Source organism: Saccoglossus kowalevskii, chromosome 21 (assembly GCF_978046115.1).
Source record: "Saccoglossus kowalevskii chromosome 21, keSacKowa6.1, whole genome shotgun sequence".
NCBI classification, from domain to species: domain Eukaryota; kingdom Metazoa; phylum Hemichordata; class Enteropneusta; family Harrimaniidae; genus Saccoglossus; species Saccoglossus kowalevskii.
Window position 1 is genome coordinate 2,192,832 of NC_140661.1, and position 21,839 is coordinate 2,214,670.

The following is a 21,839-nucleotide window of genomic DNA, read 5'->3' on the forward strand; positions in this document are numbered from 1 at the left end:
ACAACTTTGCAGTACTTTGCCACTGCTTTTCAGTACTTTGCCTCTACTTTGCCACTACTTTGCCGTACTTTGCAGTACTTTGCCACTACTTCGCAGTATTTTGCCACTACTTTGCGGTATTTTGCCACTACTTTGCAGTACTTTGCCACTACTTTTCAGTACTTTGCCACCATTTGCAGTATCTTGCCACTACTTTGCCACTACTTTGCAGTACTTTGCCACTGCTTTGCCGTACTTTGCCACAACTTTGCAGTACTTTGCCACTGCTTTGCAGTACTTTGCTTCTGCTTTGCACTACTTTGCCACTACTTTGCGGTATTTTGCCACTACTTTGCGGTACTTTGCCACTACTTTGCAGTACTTTGCCACTACGTTTCAGTACTTTGCCGCCATTTGCAGTATCTTGCCACTACTTTGCAGTACTTTGCCACTACTTTGCAGTACTTTGCCACTGCTTTGCCGTACTTTGCCACAACTTTGCAGTACTTTGCCACTGCTGTGCTGTACTTTGCCACAACTTTGCACTACTTTGCCACTACTTTTCGGTACTTTGCCACTACTTTGCAGTACTTTGCCGCTACTTTTCAGTACTTTGCCACCATTTGCAGTATCTTGCCACTACTTTGCAGTACTTGGCCACTACTTTGACGTACTTTGCCGTATTTTGCCACTAGTTTTCAGTACTTTGACACTACTTTGTAGTACTTTGCCACAACTTTGCAGTACTTTGCCACTGCTTTTCAGTACTTTGCCTCTACTTTGCCATACTTTGCCACTACTTTGCCGTACTTTGCCACTTCTTTGCCACTGCTTTGCCACTACTTTGCAGTATTTTGCCACTACTTTGCGGTACTTTGCCACTACTTTGCAGTATTTTGCCACTACTTTTCAGTACTTTGCACCATTTGCAGTATCTTGCCACTAATTTGCATTACTTTGCCACTGCTTTGCAGTACTTTGCCACTACTTTGCCGTACTTTGCCAATACTTTACAGTACTTTTCCACTACTTTGCAGTACATTTCCACTACTTTGCCGTACTTTGCCACTACCTTGCCATACTTTTCCACTACCTTGCCTCTACTTTGCCGTACTTTGCCACTACTTTGCAGTACTTTGCCACTACTTTGCCATACTTTGCCACTACTTTTCAGTCCTTTGCCACTACTTTGCAGTACTTTGCCACTACTTTTCAGTACTTTGCCACCATTCGCAGTATTTTGCCACTAATTTGCAGGACTTAGCCACTACTTTGCCGTACTTTGCCACTACTTTGTCGTATTTTGCCACTAGTTTTCAGTACTTTGACACTACTTTGTAGTACTTTGCCACTACTTTTCAGTACTTTGCCACTACTTTACCGTACTTTGCCACAACGTTGCAGTACTTTGCCACTACTTTTCAGTACTTTGCCATTACTTTGCCATACATTCCCACTACTTTGCCGTACTTTGCCACTACTTTTCAGTACTTTGCCACCATTTGCAGGATCTTGCCACTACTTTGCAGTACTTTGCCACTACTTTGCCACAACTTTGCAGTACTTTGCCACTGCTTTGCAGTACTTTGCCACTACTTTGCCGTACTTTGCCAATACTTTGCAGTACTTTTCCACTACTTTGCAGTACATTTCCACTACTTTGCCATACTTTGCCACTACTTTGCCATACTTTTCCACTACATTCCCACTACTTTGCCGTACTTTGCCACTACTTTTCAGTACTTTGCCACCATTTGCAGGATCTTGCCACTACTTTGCAGTACTTTGCCACTACTTTGCCACAACTTTGCAGTACTTTGCCACTGCTTTGCAGTACTTTGCCACTACTTTGCCGTACTTTGCCAAAACTTTGCAGTACTTTTCCACTACTTTGCAGTACATTTCCACTACTTTGCCATACTTTGCCACTACTTTGCCATACTTTTCCACTACTTTGCCTCTACTTTGCCGTACTTTGCCCCTACTTTTCAGTCCTTTGCCACTACTTTGCAGTACTTTGCCACTACTTTGCCGTACTTTGCCACTACTTTGTCGTATTTTGCCACTAGTTTTCAGTACTTTGACACTACTTTGTTGTACTTTGCCACTACTTTTCCGTACTTTGCCACTACTTTACCCTACTTTGTCACAACTTTGCAGTACTTTGCCACTGCTTTTCAGTACTTTGCCACTACTTTGCCATACTTTGCCATACTTTGCCACTACTTTGCCGTACTTTGCAGTACTTTGCCGTACTTTGCAGTACTTTGCCTCTACTTTGCCACTACTTTGCGGTACTTTGCCACTACTTTGCAGTACTTTGCCACTACTTTGCCGTACTTTGCCAATACTTTGCCGTACTTTTTCCACTACTTTGCCTCTACTTTGCCGTACTTTGCCACTACTTTTCAGTCCTTTGCCACTACTTTGCAGTACTTTGCCACTACTTTTCAGTACTTTGCCACCATTCGCAGTATCTTGCCACTAATTTGCAGTACTTGGCCACTACTTTGCCGTACTTTGCCACTACTTTGTCGTATTTTGCCACTAGTATTCAGTACTTTGACACTACTTTGTAGTACTTTGCCACTACTTTTCAGTACTTTGCCACTACTTTGCCACACCTTTGCCACAACTTTGCAGTACTTTGCCACTGCTTTTCAGTACTTTGCCTCTACTTTGCCATACTTTGCCTCTACTTTGCCATACTTTGCAATACTTTGCCACTACTTTGCCACTACTTTGCAGTACTTTGCTACTACTTTGCGGTACTTTGCCACTACTTTGCAGTACTTTGCCACTACTTTGCCGTACTTTGCCACTACTTTGCCGTACTTTTTCCACTACTTTGCCTCTACTTTGCCGTACTTTGCCACTACTTTTCAGTCCTTTGCCACTACTTTGCAGTACTTTGCCACTACTTTTCAGTCCTTTGCCACTACTTTGCAGTACTTTGCCACTACTTTGCGGTACTTTGCCACTACTTTGCAGTACTTTGCCACTACTTTGCCGTACTTTGCCACTACTTTGCCGTACTTTTTCCACTACTTTGCCTCTACTTTGCCGCCCTTTGCCACTACTTTTCAGTCCTTTGCCACTACTTTGCCGTACTTTGCCACTACTTTGCAGTACTTTGCCGTACTTTGCCACTACTTTTCAGTACTTTGCCAACATTTGCAGTACCTTGCTACTATTTTGCCGTACTTTGCAGTACTTGGCCACTATTTTGCCGTACATTGCAGTACTTTGTCACTACTTTGCCCTACTTTGTCACTACTTTGCCGTACTTTGCAAATACTTTGCAGTATTTTTCCACTACTTTGCCGTGCTTTGCCGCAACTTTGCCGTACATTGCCACTACTTTGCCGTACTTTGTCTTTCAGTTAAAAGGTCGTTTATATTGTGCATTTGTGGACTATGAGAAGGCCTTCGATAGGGTACATCATTGCTCATTGTTTTACAAATTATCGAAGACCGGTCTCAAAGGCAAATTATTTAATTCCTTATATTCAATGTACCAGCATGTAAAGGCAGCAGTGAAAACTCCCTGGGGGTAACTAACTACTTTAATATTAGTATGGGTTTGCAACAGGGCTCTGTGATTTCACCTCTTTTATTTTGTTTCTACATTAATGATCTTCATGGGGCTTTTCAACGAGGTCATGAAACTGTAGTTTACCTGTGTGCTTTGAAATTGTGTTACCTATTGTATGCAGATGACCTGGCTCTGTTTAGTAGTACACCTATTCGTTTACAACGATTATTGAATAATTTGGCAGACTATTGTTCAAAGTGGAGACTTACAGTGAACCTTAAGAAAACTAAAATTATTGTTTTTCGGAAAGGGGGTCGTTTAAAAAACAGTGAAAAATGGTTTTGGAAGGGTAAAAGCATTGAAACTGTTTCAAAATATAATTATTTGGGGGTTATACTTTCCAGTTCTGGAAAGTGGTACCAGGCACAAAAATATGTTTCTCAACAGGCTAGTAAAGCACTTTTTTGTTTGGAAAAAAAGTTACAGAATCTGGGTGGTGTGCCGCCTGATGTTGCTTTTCGTATATTTGATTGTAAAATCCTCCCAATTCTCCTCTACGGTAGTGCTATTTGGGGCATACATTCTGATATTAATGATGTGGAGAGAGTACACAATAAATTTTGCACATTTTTACTAAGTGTTAGTTTGGTTGCCACTAATTCCGCTGTTAGGGGAGAATTGGGTCGGCATTATCTTAGAGTGTATGTAAATGTTGAAATTATTCGTTTTTGGTAAAAATTAATACGTGATGTTTCTCCACATATTTTAAAAGAATCGTATAAATTTCAACTTAATATGGCAGGAGCAGGTACTATCTGCTGGGCTTTGACAGTTAAAAATCTTCTCTATAAATATGGTTTTGGACATATTTGGATTGACCAATATGTAAGTAATTCTATTGCATTCCTGGAACTATTTAAACAGAGGTGCTTTGATATTTCCAGATAAGATTGGAGCTCTGAAATTAATAGAAGTCTCAAACTAGTAACTTATTGTAAGGTGAAACATGAATTAACATGTGAGAAATATCTTACAAATATTGGTCAGTCTTATGCAATATACAGAAATGCTTTATGTAGATTAAGGATCTCGTCCCATGTACTACAAATTGAAAAGGTTGTGTCCTTTTAGCTGTAATGTAATTGAGGACGAATACCACTTTACATTAGTTTGTCCCAAATATAACTCCCTAAGGTTGAAGTTTATTGCACAGTATTACTACTCCCCACCTACAGAGATAAAGTTTATTTCATTATTTCAGAATCAAACCCCATATATACAATTAAACCTTGGTAAATTTATATTTTATAGTTTTCAAGTACGTCAGCTTATGCTTGAAGAGAACACTTAATTATGCAAATGTTATGTATTATGATTTTATATTTGTTTTTCTTTACTTGTTTCTGCGACCATTCCAATCTAATTTATTATGTATTTATTTGTATCTGTACATAAGGCCAATGGCCACAGTACGAAATAAAGATATATATATATATATATATATATATATATATATATATATATATATATATATATATATATATATATATATATATATATGTTATTTTACTATTATTAACTTTATTTCCAACAAACCTATTTTTCAGGACTTTTTTTTTTAAATTCTTCAATATGTATTTACTGTTCGATGTGTTTTAAGGAATCTCTTGTTCGACATTTTTGTCTCTGTTGCTGTTTGTCGCCCTCTTTCGTCGGTACGCAGTAAATTGTGGATCCGAGACTCACAAGGTCGAGACTAACCTGGTCCGTGACGTCACGAATGAGTTTGAAACTTACACAAAGATGGCGGCTAAGTCGGTATAAACCCTGTTTACACAATTACTAGCAGCGAAATTGGTGCAAAAGCCGCAAGGTCGGTTCGATTCAGGTCTGGATAACTGCCATATAGGTGATTTGTCAGTGTGTGTTTAGTTTCAGACGTAGTGAAGGTTTTAAATTGATTTGATGCAACGTGGAATAACCGGAGACCATGTGAGTTGACGTTTGGTTCCTGAAAAAGTATACATTGATTATTATTCGGTCAACTGAAACTCATTCCCTGCAACTAAACGTGTGTTTTGGTGAAAATTTGAAGCAGTATTATTTTCGAGTGCACCAGTAATATATATATATATATATATATATATTTATATATATACGTATATTTGTATACATCGTTGTTGAAAACTGAAATCAAACTAGGCTATAAATAAAACAAAATTGGCAAATGTTCGTGAACTTCACTTCAACCCGGCGAGAAATATAACTATTCAGTATTATAAATGCCACTGGTATCGCCGTTATTTCTGCGACGACTAAATTAAATATAAAGTATTAAAACGTGTTATCAACGTCGACAGCAGTTTATTCATCGGATCGCCATGTCGAGTTTCCTGGATGAAGTTACCATTGTTGTGCTGCAGCAGGATTTCCACAAACGTCATCAGATTGGTCAAGAACTTTTGGAATATCTGCAAAATCCTGCCAATTCGCTGGAATGTGAAAACGTCGGCCAGCTAATTGATGGACTTGCGCATTGGGTTAGTGCTAGTAATTATAAGGTGAGTTTTCAGTCAACACAAACATTTGCAACATGCGTCGGTAAAACGTGTTTTGTCATGTATTCATGCATCAGCTCTCATTGGAACTAACATGTGACCGCTATAATTTGATTCAGTTATGTTTCAAACAGTTGCTTTGGCAAATATACCAGTTTTACTTACAATCTTTTACCTATATCTGTCCTGGTATATTTATTTTAAGCACTGCAATATACTAGTATCTTATTAGTGTATTTGCCCCACCACTCCCTGGTGGACCTTGTACATGAAACCCTCCCCCAATAAAATATATAAATACATATTGCTGGGTTGTGTGTGTAATGGTAAATGCAGTGCATATTGTGGATGTACTTACGCTTGTTATTTATTATCTAAAACATTATGTATGTCATCTGATAACATACTGTCAAATGACTAATTTTCACTGGGGTTAAATTTTGTTGATTTACCATTTATCGCATATTCATATTCACAGTTTTATCATTTGGATAATGGTTTTAGGCTAAATTTTACATATTCACTGGGTTTTAATTTAGCGCATTTTTGGGTCAGCGGAATAAGAATGAACCCCTTTACAGTATTGCATATTGGAAACCACTCTCTGTTCTGGACATATGGTAGAATAATTGTTTGGTTTTTATGATTGTACATGTAGTGATGTAACTGTGGCATGCAGCTTTGGAAGGCAGTTTGTCTGCTTCTACTAGCTATGTTTTTATTGAGTCTCAATAGATTTTGTTTAGCCACATCTATCAATTCGTTTGACCATATACATGATACAGCAAAAAAAAAATGGGTTTGACAAATGTTTGGTCCTCAGTTATTTTTGATTGACAAATACAACAAGCTTGACTGGAATTTGTACTCACTAAGTAATCTGGTCATTTTACTCAATATCTGACATAAATGACAACTTATTAACTTAATTACTTATTCAAATTAATCGGTTTTATTAAAATACAACTATTTAGCTCTAGGATCCAGGTCAAAGGTTGAGCGGCTGTGTAAGTCAAGTGCCTTGATTTATGCCCAAATTCAATGCCTTTCCTGAACTTATTAAAAAATTTGGCACCAAATCGTGGATTGAACTTGTTCAGTGCAGTTTTTATTTTGATATAGAAATATTAATTAATGTGACATGATGTTGCATTTTCTGGTTGTTTTTGTTTAGTTTATAGAAACAGCTATAAAATAGAAGTGAAAGTGAATGCTATGATGTACATCAAAAACATATGACCATTCTGACTGAAACTGAAAACAAAAGCTGTCACTGAAGTTTCAGTGTATAGCAATAATTTAAATTATTTTATTAGGTAGAATTTTTCCTCCCAACATGATCTAAAATATAAATCCATATCATGGCAGGAGGTACCTCTACAAATATGTGATTTAAAATGTCATTGTCAGTCACTGATATTATGTTACAAACTATTTCTGTCTCAACTATTTTTTAATATTGAATGTCACCAATTTAGTCAATACTGTGAGAGAATTGACACGAGTATGTGACATTTCATGAAATGAAAGCAATCCATAAACTAAGTAGAACTTTCAACCTTCATTTGACTTCTCTGTTATTTACTTTTCAGTTCAAAATAATATTTGGTTAATGCCTGTTAGTTTATATTTTTAAGTCTGGTTTACGTCATGTAAATAGTTCTTACTGTCCTGCTTTGATGAAATGTGGGTTAGATCGGTGTGCTTTTTGGTTTTATTTTGTCTTCCAACAATATATATTTCCACAGGTTCAGTTGTCAAATAATTAGCTTTTGTTCAAAATGGCAACTAGCGTCCTCTGGCATTCCTATTTATTTTGCCATATTTAGGGAGTATAACAGTAAATTTAACAGAAAAACCCTTTTTCTGATATGATTGAACAAAACAAAACATTGTGAAAAAATAGCTGTAAATTGGTGATGTTCGATGAGCGTCTGAATCACTGGTCTCTATGATTGAGTTTATGAATGAATGAATGAAATTCATGAAAATAAAAATGTAACAAGATTAATGAAAATAATAATTATGTATATACATGTACAATGATTAATAATCATAATACTATCAATTGTTGGTCTGATGAGGGCTTCAGAAATGGTTCTCAAGAACTAATGAAGTCTAAATCTACGTACATTTTCAATAATAAATAAACAAGACAAATATGTTCAGTAAAAATTTAGAATTTGTTTAATATTATACAAGTGATAACATTTAATGATTATTAAACTAATATTTATTATAGTTTTTGTTTTACTTTTGATGTAAAACTTAACATTCAGTCTGCAGTCTTTTGGAAACACTCCAATCAATGAATTGTGCGAGACCTGGGTAAAACATGTGACACATCTGTGACTATTTTGTTACTGATTTTACACTATCACATTGTCTGCATCCGTCAACCAGCCAAACATACATTTGTTACATTATGATGCCTTTCCATTCGACCTTTTGTTCATGCAAGTGTCATTAATATCATTTATAAACGTCAATAAATTTGCATCAAATTATGGCAATCCCACTCTTTTTTTTTAACTGTAAAATCTCTACTAGAAGCCATGTCTCTTATAGAAGCTGCACCCAGTATTTTTTTTACAATTGAGACGCAAAAATTCACCATTTCTCATATGTGTTGATGGTCTAATAGAAGTCTCATCCCCTCTGTTGCATTGTATCATTTTAATAGAACCTGCGGCTTTTAATACAGATTTTACAGTAGTTGTTTATTCCATGAAGTCTATAAATGCCCTTTCTCATAGATTTCAAAATATATAAATGGAAAATGTAACAAGATTATGTAATTTGGCTATGTAATGAGGCTATTTTTATCAAATTTTGCTTTGAAAATAGGTACTTTCTCAACTTTGAAGTTCAAGCCCTGTCCATGCACATACTATGTATATTTATCATCTATACGTTTTGTTTCCCCTGTTCATTAATGTAAAAAATCCTGGTGAGACCACAGACAACACTATTTTTAATAATTTTAATATCTGTCTCATCACAGCTGCTGGTCCTGTTATCTAAAATCTATTGCGCCTGCCTATTGTGTTCTTAACAATAGAAATCCCACATCTAAATGGTAAAACCATGTCATGGGTAAGCTCTTGAGTGACAGATGCAGAATTCATTGTTTCTCACAATGTTTTTATTATCTGCACCCTCTGGTATTGTTAGGGATGAAATCATGAGAGTTCTATATGCATCTACAAATAAATTATAATTCCTGTGCCATCCATACACATTGAGACAATTCTGATACTAATTTCACAACAGTCAAGTTGATATTGATAGTCCTTCCATCTTTGCAGACAGGATTCATACACACCATGCACAAGTTTTATTGCATACAATGCAGAAATAAATTATGTTAATTTCTATAAATCTTATTAATGAGATAGTCATACCCATCACTAGCATAGTGTTGTTTCATCTGGCTCTTGATCGGTAAACCAGAGTTCAAATCCTACTTCGGCCACAGACTCGACAGGAAGGCTAAATTCATTGGCTGAGATTCATTCACTAACTAGCGACTCTGGGGAAACCGTGACAACAGTGACTGTTAGCTGACACAAAAATTTTTTTTTTTAAATGAAAAAAAAGAGATACATAATGCAGTAATTACATGTTTATAATATTCCAAGGATATTGGTTATTGTCATGCAAATTTGTATATACTAATTAGTTCATAACAAAGAATGAAAAATAAAGATATGATGTAGTCATTATTTTGTTGTAATAAAAAAAAAGCTTTGTTAAATGAAGTTGTGATATCTTAGTATTAGTAACTTTGAAAGTTTATTTTAGTTTGTCACTACATTGCTGTTAAATATGTTGCCATGAAAACACAGGTAGTAAATTGGCATGATTTTATGCATTGTGATGATGATGACATTTTAGCAATGGTTACACCTACCAGCATACATGTATTTAGAATTTCTATCTAGGGATCAATAATCTTGCCAGGAACTGACATCCATCCACATGTCACCAATTCACATGCTTTCCTGTGCACTGTAATATACAGTGACAGTACACCATACGTCATATCGTGTGTGACAGTTTCCTGGTATTTCAGAGATTGTACATTAAAGTCTATTGTGAATAAGCTTAGCTAGTTTTTATATATATATGAATACATAGATTGTGTTGTCTGGAAAAGAGGATGTATCACTGATTACCCTTTCTCTGAGTTTTCATATAACCTATTGTGATGTCAATTTCCTAATGCTATTTGCTCTAATACATGACTTTCTAGTGTGATTCTCAGTTCATTAGAAAAGTTCAGTAATGTAGGCTAGTAGCTGTACAAATAAGTGTTATACATGTATTTGTATATGTAAATTTTGGTTTAATCAAAATTTGAAATTAAGTGTAGAAAATAATGTTAGGAATTGAGTTAACACCAAGAACATGCCAAACGTTGGGGACAAAAGAAGAAAATACAGCCATAAGGTCCAAAAAAACAGACATATTTCCAGTCTGTGTCAGTTTTTTTGTAGAATATTAGAAATTCCATGAAAAATCCATGAAATAATAACTATTATATCTACCAGTAATAAAATAAAAGCGATGGCCTTGTAAAGACAATAAAGATTTCACTTTATCTGGGTCTCATCTGGTTGGCATGGCAACTATCAAGTTCAAGGCCTCCAAACTCCTAACTATCCCATTGTGAGTACCAGACAATTAGAAAAAAAAGTGCTGTGAAAAAAAAACTCTCTCAGGTGTAATTGGATGCAGTCTACCAGTCACTGATCTGTTACCCCCCTCCCCCTTTCAAAATACTTTCAATTTCACATACTGAATCCTTGTAAACAATGTAACATTTTTCTTTTGAAAGATGGAGAAGGAATTTTTTTCTTCTTTCTTTTCTTTCAATTTTTATGTTTGGGGTCACATTCGGCAAAGCGCCCACCCCATTCAAAATGCAACTAATTTAAAACTTGGTCTTGCGTAACGAATCTTAGTACTTAATCGTTTTCATATGATACAGCGTGAATATCGATCGCTGTGAACATGTTGTGAATGCGTAGACCACGGTAACCGTGCGTAAACTACCCTCCGACAATGACTTGTTAATACAAGTAAAATGTGGTAAATATTTCATGCCATATTCAGTTTACCTCTCAAAAATGGCTAGTTACTAATTTTTTGGAAAAACCATGTCGTTTATTTGCTGAAATCAATTCCAACAGATCGTACTTCGACATCGATAATTCACTTCCGCATTGCGTTACTGGAAAGTCTTCAGGAATTTCCGAAGATTTGCGTCGGTACAACCAGTGTTCTCCCCAGGATGTAAACAGCGTGGCGGTCCGCCACAGTGCTCCGATTTGCCGCCACACCAGTCTGACACTGCCACAGTGATTAGCAAGACCGCCACAGTTTCATTGGGGATCTCGTCGTGCTGGTCGGCCCGATCGGCACTCAAAATTAGCGACCACCACAGAAACGCTTCCGACCAGGACTATTGCCATATTATTATACTTACGTACCGACCGACACGCATCCTGCCAGTCGTGGATAATAATTTGTAAACAATAGACATAGTCCCATGATTGAACAATACAAGTCAATTTTGTAAAATTAGCACCTCTTTGTTTGTGATGATAGACACAGTCTTTAGATTGAAAGCTAAAATTCTTTCAAAATCAATTCCTCCCGATGTAACATGAGCAAAGCGGAGTTCATGATCAGTTTACGCTATTCAAGAAAAAACAACGTGTTTATTGCGTGATTGGGTAAAATACATTTGAACTGTTATCATCGTGAATCATGTAAAAACTCTTCTTTCAAGACTTCTTTAACTTTTAAAAATTTCTAATCACCTCTTTTGAAAACCATCATGCAGTTTTCATCTGAAATTCATACCAACACATCGTGCTACGACATCGCTTTACTTCCGCAATGTAATTTTTATGATCACGATCATTCGGAAAACTTCGGGTTCTACATGGTAATCCATGCGGCATTCTGATTCGTTAATGGTGTTTTTGACCCATCGGGTCAAAGACACATGCCGGTCAACTAATGCGTCATAACTGTAATGGCGGTTCTGTGTTTTTCACCGAAGTGATCAAAAATAACTTCTCCCGATAAATCTAGTTCAAATAGTATTTAATTTTTGCATGGCATCATGGCCGAGTAAGAGGAATTATTGGTATAACCGGTGTATAAACTGGATATAAACTGGAATGGCCCAATCCGCCAAATAATTACATGGTCGATTTTTTGAAGAAGAATTTTGTAGTAAATAAGATCATGAAAGTCATGAACATAATCCTGGCTCAAACGTTTCAAATTAGTTTCATTTAACCTTTTACAATTTATTTTAGTCTGCAGCATTTGCATTTCGAGAATGTTAAATTTTTAAATTCAAACTCTTCTAAATTGTGAAACGTAATATTTTGACTCCAAAAAAAAAATATATTTTTGCACTGTGACGGAGCTCATTAATATTACAAAAGTGCCCAAAATAAAAGTGTTTATAACACTGTGTGAAGCAAATAAATATCTGCCACTTTGTTTTTTAAATATATGTTGTTTATTGTGTGGGTGTAAATGTGCTTTGGTCAATTTCTATTATTATGTAAATGATATGCAAATTAGGCCGCCACAGTGGTTTAAATTCCTGAGGAGAACACTGGTACAACACAGCATTCTGATTGGTTAATAACCAACTTGACCCATTAGGTCAAAGGACGCTGCTGCAGGTCAAGTCTGCAAATGCATCATGGCGGAAAGTGATTTTCATCAAGAGTTTGCGTACGATCCAACACCTTCGTTTGTGGAGATAATATGAGAATTTTGACTTCGACTGTGTTCCAACAGACTCTAATGTTTTTAATTTCGTAAATTCTGGTGGTACGTAATTAATATTGTAATAAAATGTGCATATTTTTTGTGATCATTTCTGTTTCTTCATTGTGAAAATCAACGATGACGCAACTAATTTCATAATTTGATTTTCCCTCAAAGACGTAATCTGTAACATGATGAATCAAAATTTTCATTTGCACTCTTTTTCGAGGGGATGCTCGGGTAAGTGCCCATCCCTAAAAAATTGTGATTTTCTGAGTTGAGGCCCCTGGGCGCTAACGCGGTCGAGTACGGTATATAGAATTTTTGTATACACTGCGTTTTTATCAATATAGCGTTATATATATTTTATTATCACATTTTAATTAATTCGCAGACTTTAAAATGTATATTAGAAACACCACAAAAGAGAGTATGGGTTTACAGATATAAAAACCAAGCTGAGTTGAGTAAATTGTACAAGGATGCCAACCCTTTATGAAATTAAGTTTGAGGCCACTACATTGTAATTATCAAATTATGAATTCTGCATATATATATATGTATATGTAAGAGTGCTTAAATAAATGATTGGCCATTATTTTGATCAGTTCCATTAAACTTAGTTGGTTTGCCCATTAGGTGACGAGATACAACCTCAATACATATATTTTATAGTAACATCTGCTATAATTTGTAGTCTACTGCAAACACGTACCATTTTCATAAATTGCATACATGTACCCGTCTCCTGGTAAAACTAATCATTGTCCTAAAGAGCATGAATACCACACAGGATATATACCCCCTGGTACATGTGATATTTTACAGTTATTATTTGGTCATCGTTGTCCTAAATAACTATTTAAAGTAACTAGACTTTTCAAGTAATTGCTATTCATTGATAGCATGGAAGAATATTTCAACACACTCATAAAACAAGAATGTCTGAACTAGCATAAAATGGAATCACTAAAATATAACACAAATTTATTTATTTATATGTTTTACATAAGCTGCTCACTAAATCAAAAAAAGAATTCTTGTCGTAAATGGTAAGCAAAAATATCTGACTTATTAATGTAAATATAATAAATATTAAAATAGTCACTTTTACCCACCCCCATTTAGTTCAAGGTATGTGCCCTTATCTGTTTCAAAGGGGGATGTTGCCAACCATTTATGATATGGATTCCTTATCTGATTACATATACATGTATGGCAAAATTCTGCTGACTTGCTATTCTGCCCCCCCCCCCCCCCCCCATACATACATGTATAGGCTGTGTGTGATTGAAGGAATACCATACATGAGCAATTCTACGAGTAAACGTTTGTTTCTCACTTGACTTACTGTACCATACTTGTTCTCAACAAACTATTTTAAGTATATCTGTAATAAAAGTACACAAAAGGATTAAACAATTAGAAGTTTACCAATCTGTCTGTAATCTTTTGTTCAAACTGATTTGACTAACATTTTGATTGATTTTTTTAAGACAAAATCTTAATCTGAATCCTAACAAAATTTAAATAAAGCAACATTACTCTCTCTACATGTACTGGTTTCATTCTGTACTTGTGGATTTGTTGATTCACCATTTTCAGATTGAAACATCCTGCTTTGAGTATGAAGTTTTGATATCATTCAATCACAGCTTGCAATGCAAACTAGTAATTAAAGGCTTTTCAGAAATTGCATTGTTCCCCTAAAAATGCCATGTATGGTAACCATGGTGATGTAGTTCACCATAAAAGGGAAAATTCAAACATTCAAATGAGTGCTTATGTACATTAGGAACAATTGCTGATAAGGATTTTTCTGGAACAGAAAATTGTATTGTTTTCAATGCTGGTTGTATAATTAATAATGCTGGTTATTGAACTTTTATTTAACCAGTTCCCTGTTTTCATCACAAACTCACAAAATAGTCCTGTCCTGTTTATAGTCTATACTTTCCTTCAGAAGATTAGACAAAAATAGCCTAATTTTTGAGTAAAAACTGAAAATTTACTCAAATTTTGTCTGTTGGCTCCAAAATTAGGGTTCATTTCTAGAAATATATGTTCAACTTGTCCCTCACCTTCTTTAATATTTTCATTTGCACACAGTACCATCTCAGTGTTATCAGGTAAATGCCCAGTAACAGTTGGTAATTTGCATAATAATAATAATAATGTAGAGTGTGTGATCATTTTGTAACAATAGAACTAATGAACATATTCAGTAACCGCTATTTTTTCTTGGTAGTTCACAGCATGCTATTTCAGTTGACCAAGCATGGTAAAAACCTCCATGTTTAACATTTACTGCTATTTACTGTGGTAATCAATGTGCATTGGAATTGTCACTGGAGTAAATTATCAACAACATAACATTTCATTGATGCACCTTGGTTTACCTTACATTGTATTTATGCAAACATTGAAATTTGTTGATTATTGAATTCGATATTTTCAGAATATTTGTATCGAAATTTTACTCTTATTTATATAGTACAATGTAATTATGAACTGGTTTGTTTATGTTTATTAATTCTTGTATGTATTTATTTATTTATTCTATTTGTCTTTGGCAACATGACTTTATTACCTTGCACTTTAAATAGTAATGTTGATTTTTTAAAGGTCACAGTTGTAGCTGGTGCAGTGAATTGAAAATGAAAATAACAGTAATCACTAGTCCCTGCCCTTTTAATTTTGTGTAAATAAACAGTTGAATTTTATCAACAAATATAGGCTGTGTGTTGTATGGGTTCCATATGGAATGTCAGACTTGCATCTGTTAGTATTTCTATTTTATCTTACTCATACAAGGGGGATTCTTTGTCCACTAGTCTGCTTGTGCTTTTATTAACAATGTTGGACCTTACCCAAACTCCTGTAGCCCAGCTGTGTTGAGGAAAAATACTGGAAATTTTAAATACAAACATATGGACACTCTTTCATTTCATTATACTGTAAAATACTGTATAATAATTTTAGCTGGAATTAATTTTCGCTGAAAAGACTTTTTGAGTGTTTTGTATGGAATTTATTTTCACTAATTTTTTACAATTTGAATGTCAAATATAGGAAAACAGTTATACATGTAATCACTGGATTTTATTTTCACTAAATCAGCCCTTCAGCGAAAATAGCAAAAATAAAATCAAAGTGAAAATTAAATATTTTACAGTAATTTATTTTTGAAACAAAAACAGTTGTTGACATGCTAAGGGAATACACTGGTTTCAGAATAATACACTGGTTTCAGAATTCCAGTGCTTGAATATGGTATTCAAAGGGAATAAGTCAAAGTTACTGTGAAATACTTTATTTTAGCTGGAATTAATTTTTGCTAAAATGATTGTTGGGTATTTTGTATAGAGTTTAATTTCACTGATTTTTGATGAGTTGAATGTAAAACATAGAAAATAAGCTAAATCCTGCCTTCAGCGAAAATAGCAAAAATAAATTGCAAGGGAAAATTAAGTATTTTACAGTAATAGGTCAAATGTAAAATAGCTGTACTCACTACACTTGTACACTGTTGGTACAATGGACACTGTCAAATTCAATTTGGTTGTAGCATATTGTTGTGATCAGTTTTATTCATCAGCTGACACCAGATGTTTTATCTTCAGTCTTGATGGGATGTCAAATGAATTCACGGAAATTGCCCAAATATTTTCATACATTGTTTACTTGAAATTGACAGCTGCAGTGCGCGTTGTATAAAGTCTTTTCATTGATGCTATTGGTTTCCGGCCCCAGGTTGGGTGCTTCCCCTGGACTTGTGATGGACTATATCACCAATTCTCAGAGGAACAGAAAGTCAGTTGAAGACAAAGGAATTTTGCGTTATTGCCAGGGAAAACAGAGATGTTAATCTAAAAAAACTAATGTCTGTTCTTGTTTGTGATTTGTCTTGGTTGGTTGGTTGGGAAGGGGGGGGGGCTCTGTCTCTGAGAATGCTCACTGGTGTTCAGCAACAATATTCAAGAATTACAATTCATAAATTTATTTGAACTTGATAAATTCTCAAGCTTGATTTGTCATCAACAATTATGCAGTTCAACTCCTATAAAGAGTTCTATACTTTTGTAAATCATATTTTAACAAACAAAAAAACTTAATACTGTAAAATACTTTAGCTAGATTTAATTTTAGCTGAAAAGACTTTTTTGGTGTTTTGTATGGAATTTAGTTGAATGTAAAATACAGGAAACATTTTATTTTCACTACATATCGTTCCTTCAGCGAAAATGAGTTGCAAGTGGAAATAAAGTATTTTACAGTAGTATGAAAATTCTGAATTCAAAGTTTGTTTTGTTGAAATGAAAAGTAAATACATTATGCTCTATGCTTTGCATGCAACCAGTGACACATTAAGTCAGTTGTACATTACAATGCCACATTGGTTGGGTTGTGTGATGAAAACCATGCCTATACCAACATAACTTGTGTGTTATGTGAACATTGCTGAGTGGTATTATTACCATTAGCATGTTTCCATGCAGCATACCTAAGGTTTGTAGCTGGGGACAAACGTTTATTGTCATCCATATTGGGACATCATTTTTTAGCTCCGCTGTCGACTTTGTCGAGCGGAGCTTATCATATGAGTGATTGTCCGTCGTCCGTGTCAATGTTTTACATTTTCGACTTCTTCTTGAAAACTACAAAACTGAATGCTTTGATACTTGGTGTATATGTACCTTGGGTAGACCTCTCTCAGATTTGTTCATTTCATGATCATATCTTCAATTCTCTAATTTTGGTGAATATTTTTGTCATTTTTGGTAAAAAGTGATATTTTCAACTTCTTGTTAGAAACCGCAAGTCCAATTGCTTTGATATTACATATATAGGTACTACATGTGGACCACTCTCGAATTTGTTCATTTCATAATGATATCTTTTAATTTTCTAATTTTGGTGAATATTTTTGTCATTTTTGGTAAAAAGTGATATTTTCGACTTCTTGTTAAAAACGAGAAGTCCAATTACTTTGATATTACATATATAGGTACTACATGTGGACCTCTCTCAGATTTGTTCATTTTGTAATGATATCTTTAATTTTCTAAATTTGGTGAATATTTTTGTCATTTTTGGTAAAAAGTGATATTTTCTTCTTGTTAAAAGCCACAATCATTTATGGTCAAAAATGATATTTGTTTAGGGACTCAGAGTAATCATGGCATATTTAATTCTAATGTCGTTCAATACAATGGCAAATTCTACCAGTAATTGGTCATCCTGTACCACATGCTGTCTAGTTATTAGGCAGTACACAAACCTACAGAGGACATTTCACATAAATCTGCAATATTCAATGTAAGAATCGTTTAAACAATCAAATTATTATTCGTATTTGTACATTAAGAAAGCCTAGTCATTTCCATCTGCAAAATTTACTTGTAACTATGAGTGTGTTTTCACATGCCAATAGCTTTTGAGAATCGTTGACTCCAGACTCACCATAAGGTCGTTATTAGTTCCCGTTCGGACTAAGTTCGAAAACAGGGACTTATAATTCGATCTCCGTCCGTGCGTCTGTTTGGAGTCATATCTCAGAATCCCTTGGACCGATTCCGTTCATTCATTGCATGTGCCTAGTACTTTATGTGGGACAAATGCACATGCAGTGGTTTAACGATTCAATTCAAAATGGCCGACTGGCAGCCTTCTTGTTTTTTGAAAATGTTGTATTTTGGACATGCTTTGTCAGTTTTCATTCAAACTTGGTACATAGATTATACATGTTAGGATACATGTCCATGACGATTTATTTCACAATTAGATCAAAGATGGCCGACTGGCAGCCATCTTGTTTTTTGAAAATGTTGTATTTTGGACATGCTTCGTCACTTTTCATTCAAATTTAGTACATAGATCATACATGTTAGGATACATGTCCCCTACCGTCTGTGAGTTCCTGAGTCTGTCCGTCCGCCGTTCGTGTGTCCGTGCGTCAGTCTGTCCAGATTCATATTTCAGAATCTTGTGGACCGATTCCGTTCATTCTTTGCATGTGCCTAGTACTTTATGTGGGACATATGCACATGCAGTGGTTCAGCGATTTGATTCAAATGGCCGACTGGCAGCCATCTTGTTTTTTGAAAATGTTGCATTTTGGACATGCTTTGTCAGTTGTCATTCAAACTTGGTACATATATTATACATGTTAGGATACATGTCCATGACGATTTATTTCGCAATTGGATCAAAGATGGTCGACTGGCAGGCATATTGTTTTTTATTTTTTATGCGGTATCTTGGACGTGCTCTGTCAGTTTTCATTCAAATTTGGCACATACATGTACTTTATACATGTTAGGATGCATGTCCATGACATTTTGTTCAAAATCTGGTCAAGGATGGCCGATTGACAGCCATCTGAAATTTTGGCCTTACGACTATTTCCACAATTTATGTACCATTTTCATTCGTATTTGGCACATACATATCAGTGTGTTTCATAATCAGATCAAAGTTGGCCGAATAACAGCTGTTTTTATTTTTGGCCATATTACTACTACACAGAACACGTGTTTTGATGTAAATAAACAATCTTTTGTATACGCCACTTGGAACTCAAGTTTCAAGGACACGCTCGCAACAACCCCTTCGCTTTAATATGACGAGCACAAAGAGAACTTTCAAAAATTTAACGGGGACTGTGTCATTTTCAATGACTTGTCTTCTCAAGTACCACTGCTAGATTCAAAATATGTTCTGACTCCACACTGCCCATTATTATTAAAATTTATGTCATAACATGGGTCTGACTAGAACTCTCCTATTATTGCACACATCCTTGCCTTGTTCTCAGGCAATAATTGGCAGTGCTTCGCCTTTTTTTTAACATAAATAATGTTTCTTATATCACTGTAAGTCATGTGACCAATTGTTCTTGTCTTGTACACATACTCTTTACCTTTACATCTATGTAGTTTGTAAATCACTAGTTTTATTCATACATGTACATGTATGCACACAATAATCTAGTTGTAATTACATATACTTCCATGCAATATAAGCTGAGGGCTTTGAAATATACCGGTAACACCAAAGTCATCTTTTTTAACCTTTCTCTCAAATAAGTATACATTGTATTTTTCAAAACAATTGTGATCAATTATAGTTGCTTCAAACTGAACAAAGAAATTAGAAAAATGTAGCACTACAATTTTGATGGGAGAATAATATGGCATTCATACATGTATGCTGTAAGATATTTTACAAGACACTTCTGTATGAGGTTTATTTTCACTGATCTTTTTTATGAGTTGAATATAATATATAATAAAATATTTTTCCTAGATTTTATTTTTGCTGATAAGATATTTTACTGTATAAAGAAATCATCAAGAAAGATAAAATTGAGTGAGTTGATGATGTGTGAGTGTGGGTGTGGGTTTGATTATGGTAGTTCCAATAATTAAGGGATGCAGGTCCATTTATTGTCATGGTTTTGGTAAAGCTCCAGCTTAATTGTTAGAATAACTTACCATTTACCATTGTCATACAAAATAGTGTTATAAATCCTACACTATGTACAATGTACCCCTATCATGAATGGTTTATTTCACACCACCGTGTCAACTAACAAAATGTGTTACCTGTATTCTATAGTGATATTAATTATACCTTTCACTATGAATGTCAACAATGGCCAGAGTGATACAGAGTTGACCCCCATGAATAGAACCAAAATGAGGTCGTGTCCAAAATCAGTGATTGTTTAGTAGGTAATGGTCCAACTGTTTCTCACAAAGATTGAAGTGTAGGTCAGTGAGACAAAAATTATGGGACAATCTCAAAATAAGAAGTTTTTATAATACCGGTATATACAAATGCACATAACGACGGAGATTTGCAGTTGAGTGTAACTGTAATCACCACGCTAGTTTGACACAAAATGCATCATGCCATGGAAGAACCCCAATACCTTGCCTGGAATGAAATATTTTTTTTTTTTGATCAACATCAAATGTTCTTACCGATTTGATATGCCTCAAGGTGTCTTTAGATATTTATTAATCACTTCTATCAGATTTGAGAATCAAATGTAGGTCAGTAACGAACAATGATAATACCAGATTGTCTAATTTTACCCAGATTTTTGATAGAATTTTTTGATAAACATTTTTTTTAATGATATTTGAGCCGTGTACAATTTGTTGTCGCTGAAATTATCCTAATATTATTTTTAAAACATGACCGACAAGTCTGGAAGTATATTTTTTTCAAGGTAAACTTTTTGTTTACATCAACTCGCAAACTTTCAAATGAGGTAGTGGTGGTTGTCAGGAAATTTTCTTTTTTTTATGAAGTCATTCCGTTTTCCCTCCATTAAGTGCAAAGCATGATTATGTCTATATATGGCCAAATATTTCTCTCTCTGGGTCTCATTCGAGTTACGTGGTCATTCCCAGTGTTTCTTGAACCACTGAGACCATGTGTTTAAATTGGTTTTCCTGCCTTTATTACAAGATCACTGTTCCTTTCTGGGTTGTGAATATTCATTGTTGCGCTTTCTCCGTAAAGTCTTGACCGATTTACAGTGTATCTCTACAATCCCATGCATGATGTGGTAGAAACAAGAAGCTATTTCAGCAGTTTACCCGTAATACCCGGTATTATGATAAGGCTTTCCTTTGTTGTCTTCTTTAACCAATAGGGGCGCTTGTTATTGGCCAAGATAACAATGAAATGTATGTGATATGGCTTCATAAAATGATATGACTATAATTGTGGATTTTTTTAATTTTGTGTAATAATTATTTTGTTAAGTGTTCATGAAAGCTGCTATATTGCCATTCACATTGATGATGTTATCCTTAGATATCCTAAGCCCTTGTTATGAAGCGCGGGGGGGGGGGGGGGGAGATTTATTGAAATACAAGCTATTTGACAACTGCACATGTCTTTGTTGTTGCAGTTATTGTTGTATTCTGTGTAAAGTCACTGTACATGTA

General features: G+C 34.9%; 1 protein-coding gene across 8 annotated transcripts in view; it reads left to right on the plus strand.

Annotated features, from left to right (window-relative positions):
• The first annotated feature begins 5,721 nt into the window (after positions 1 to 5,721).
• Positions 5,722 to 21,839, plus strand: part of LOC100374322 (CLIP-associating protein 1-B-like) — a 111,583-nt gene continuing 95,465 nt past the window's right edge. For 2 of the 8 annotated variants that reach the window (XM_085495261.1, XM_085495260.1), the window contains exon 1: positions 5,723 to 6,075. In XM_085495261.1, coding sequence (XP_085351387.1) covers positions 5,896 to 6,075 — 180 coding nt within the window. In that variant the 5' untranslated portion in view covers positions 5,723 to 5,895. Of the gene's footprint in view, positions 6,076 to 21,839 lie in introns of all 8 variants that reach the window. The other 6 variants (XM_085495262.1, XM_085495259.1, XM_085495264.1 and 3 more) reach the window with 4 other exon arrangements.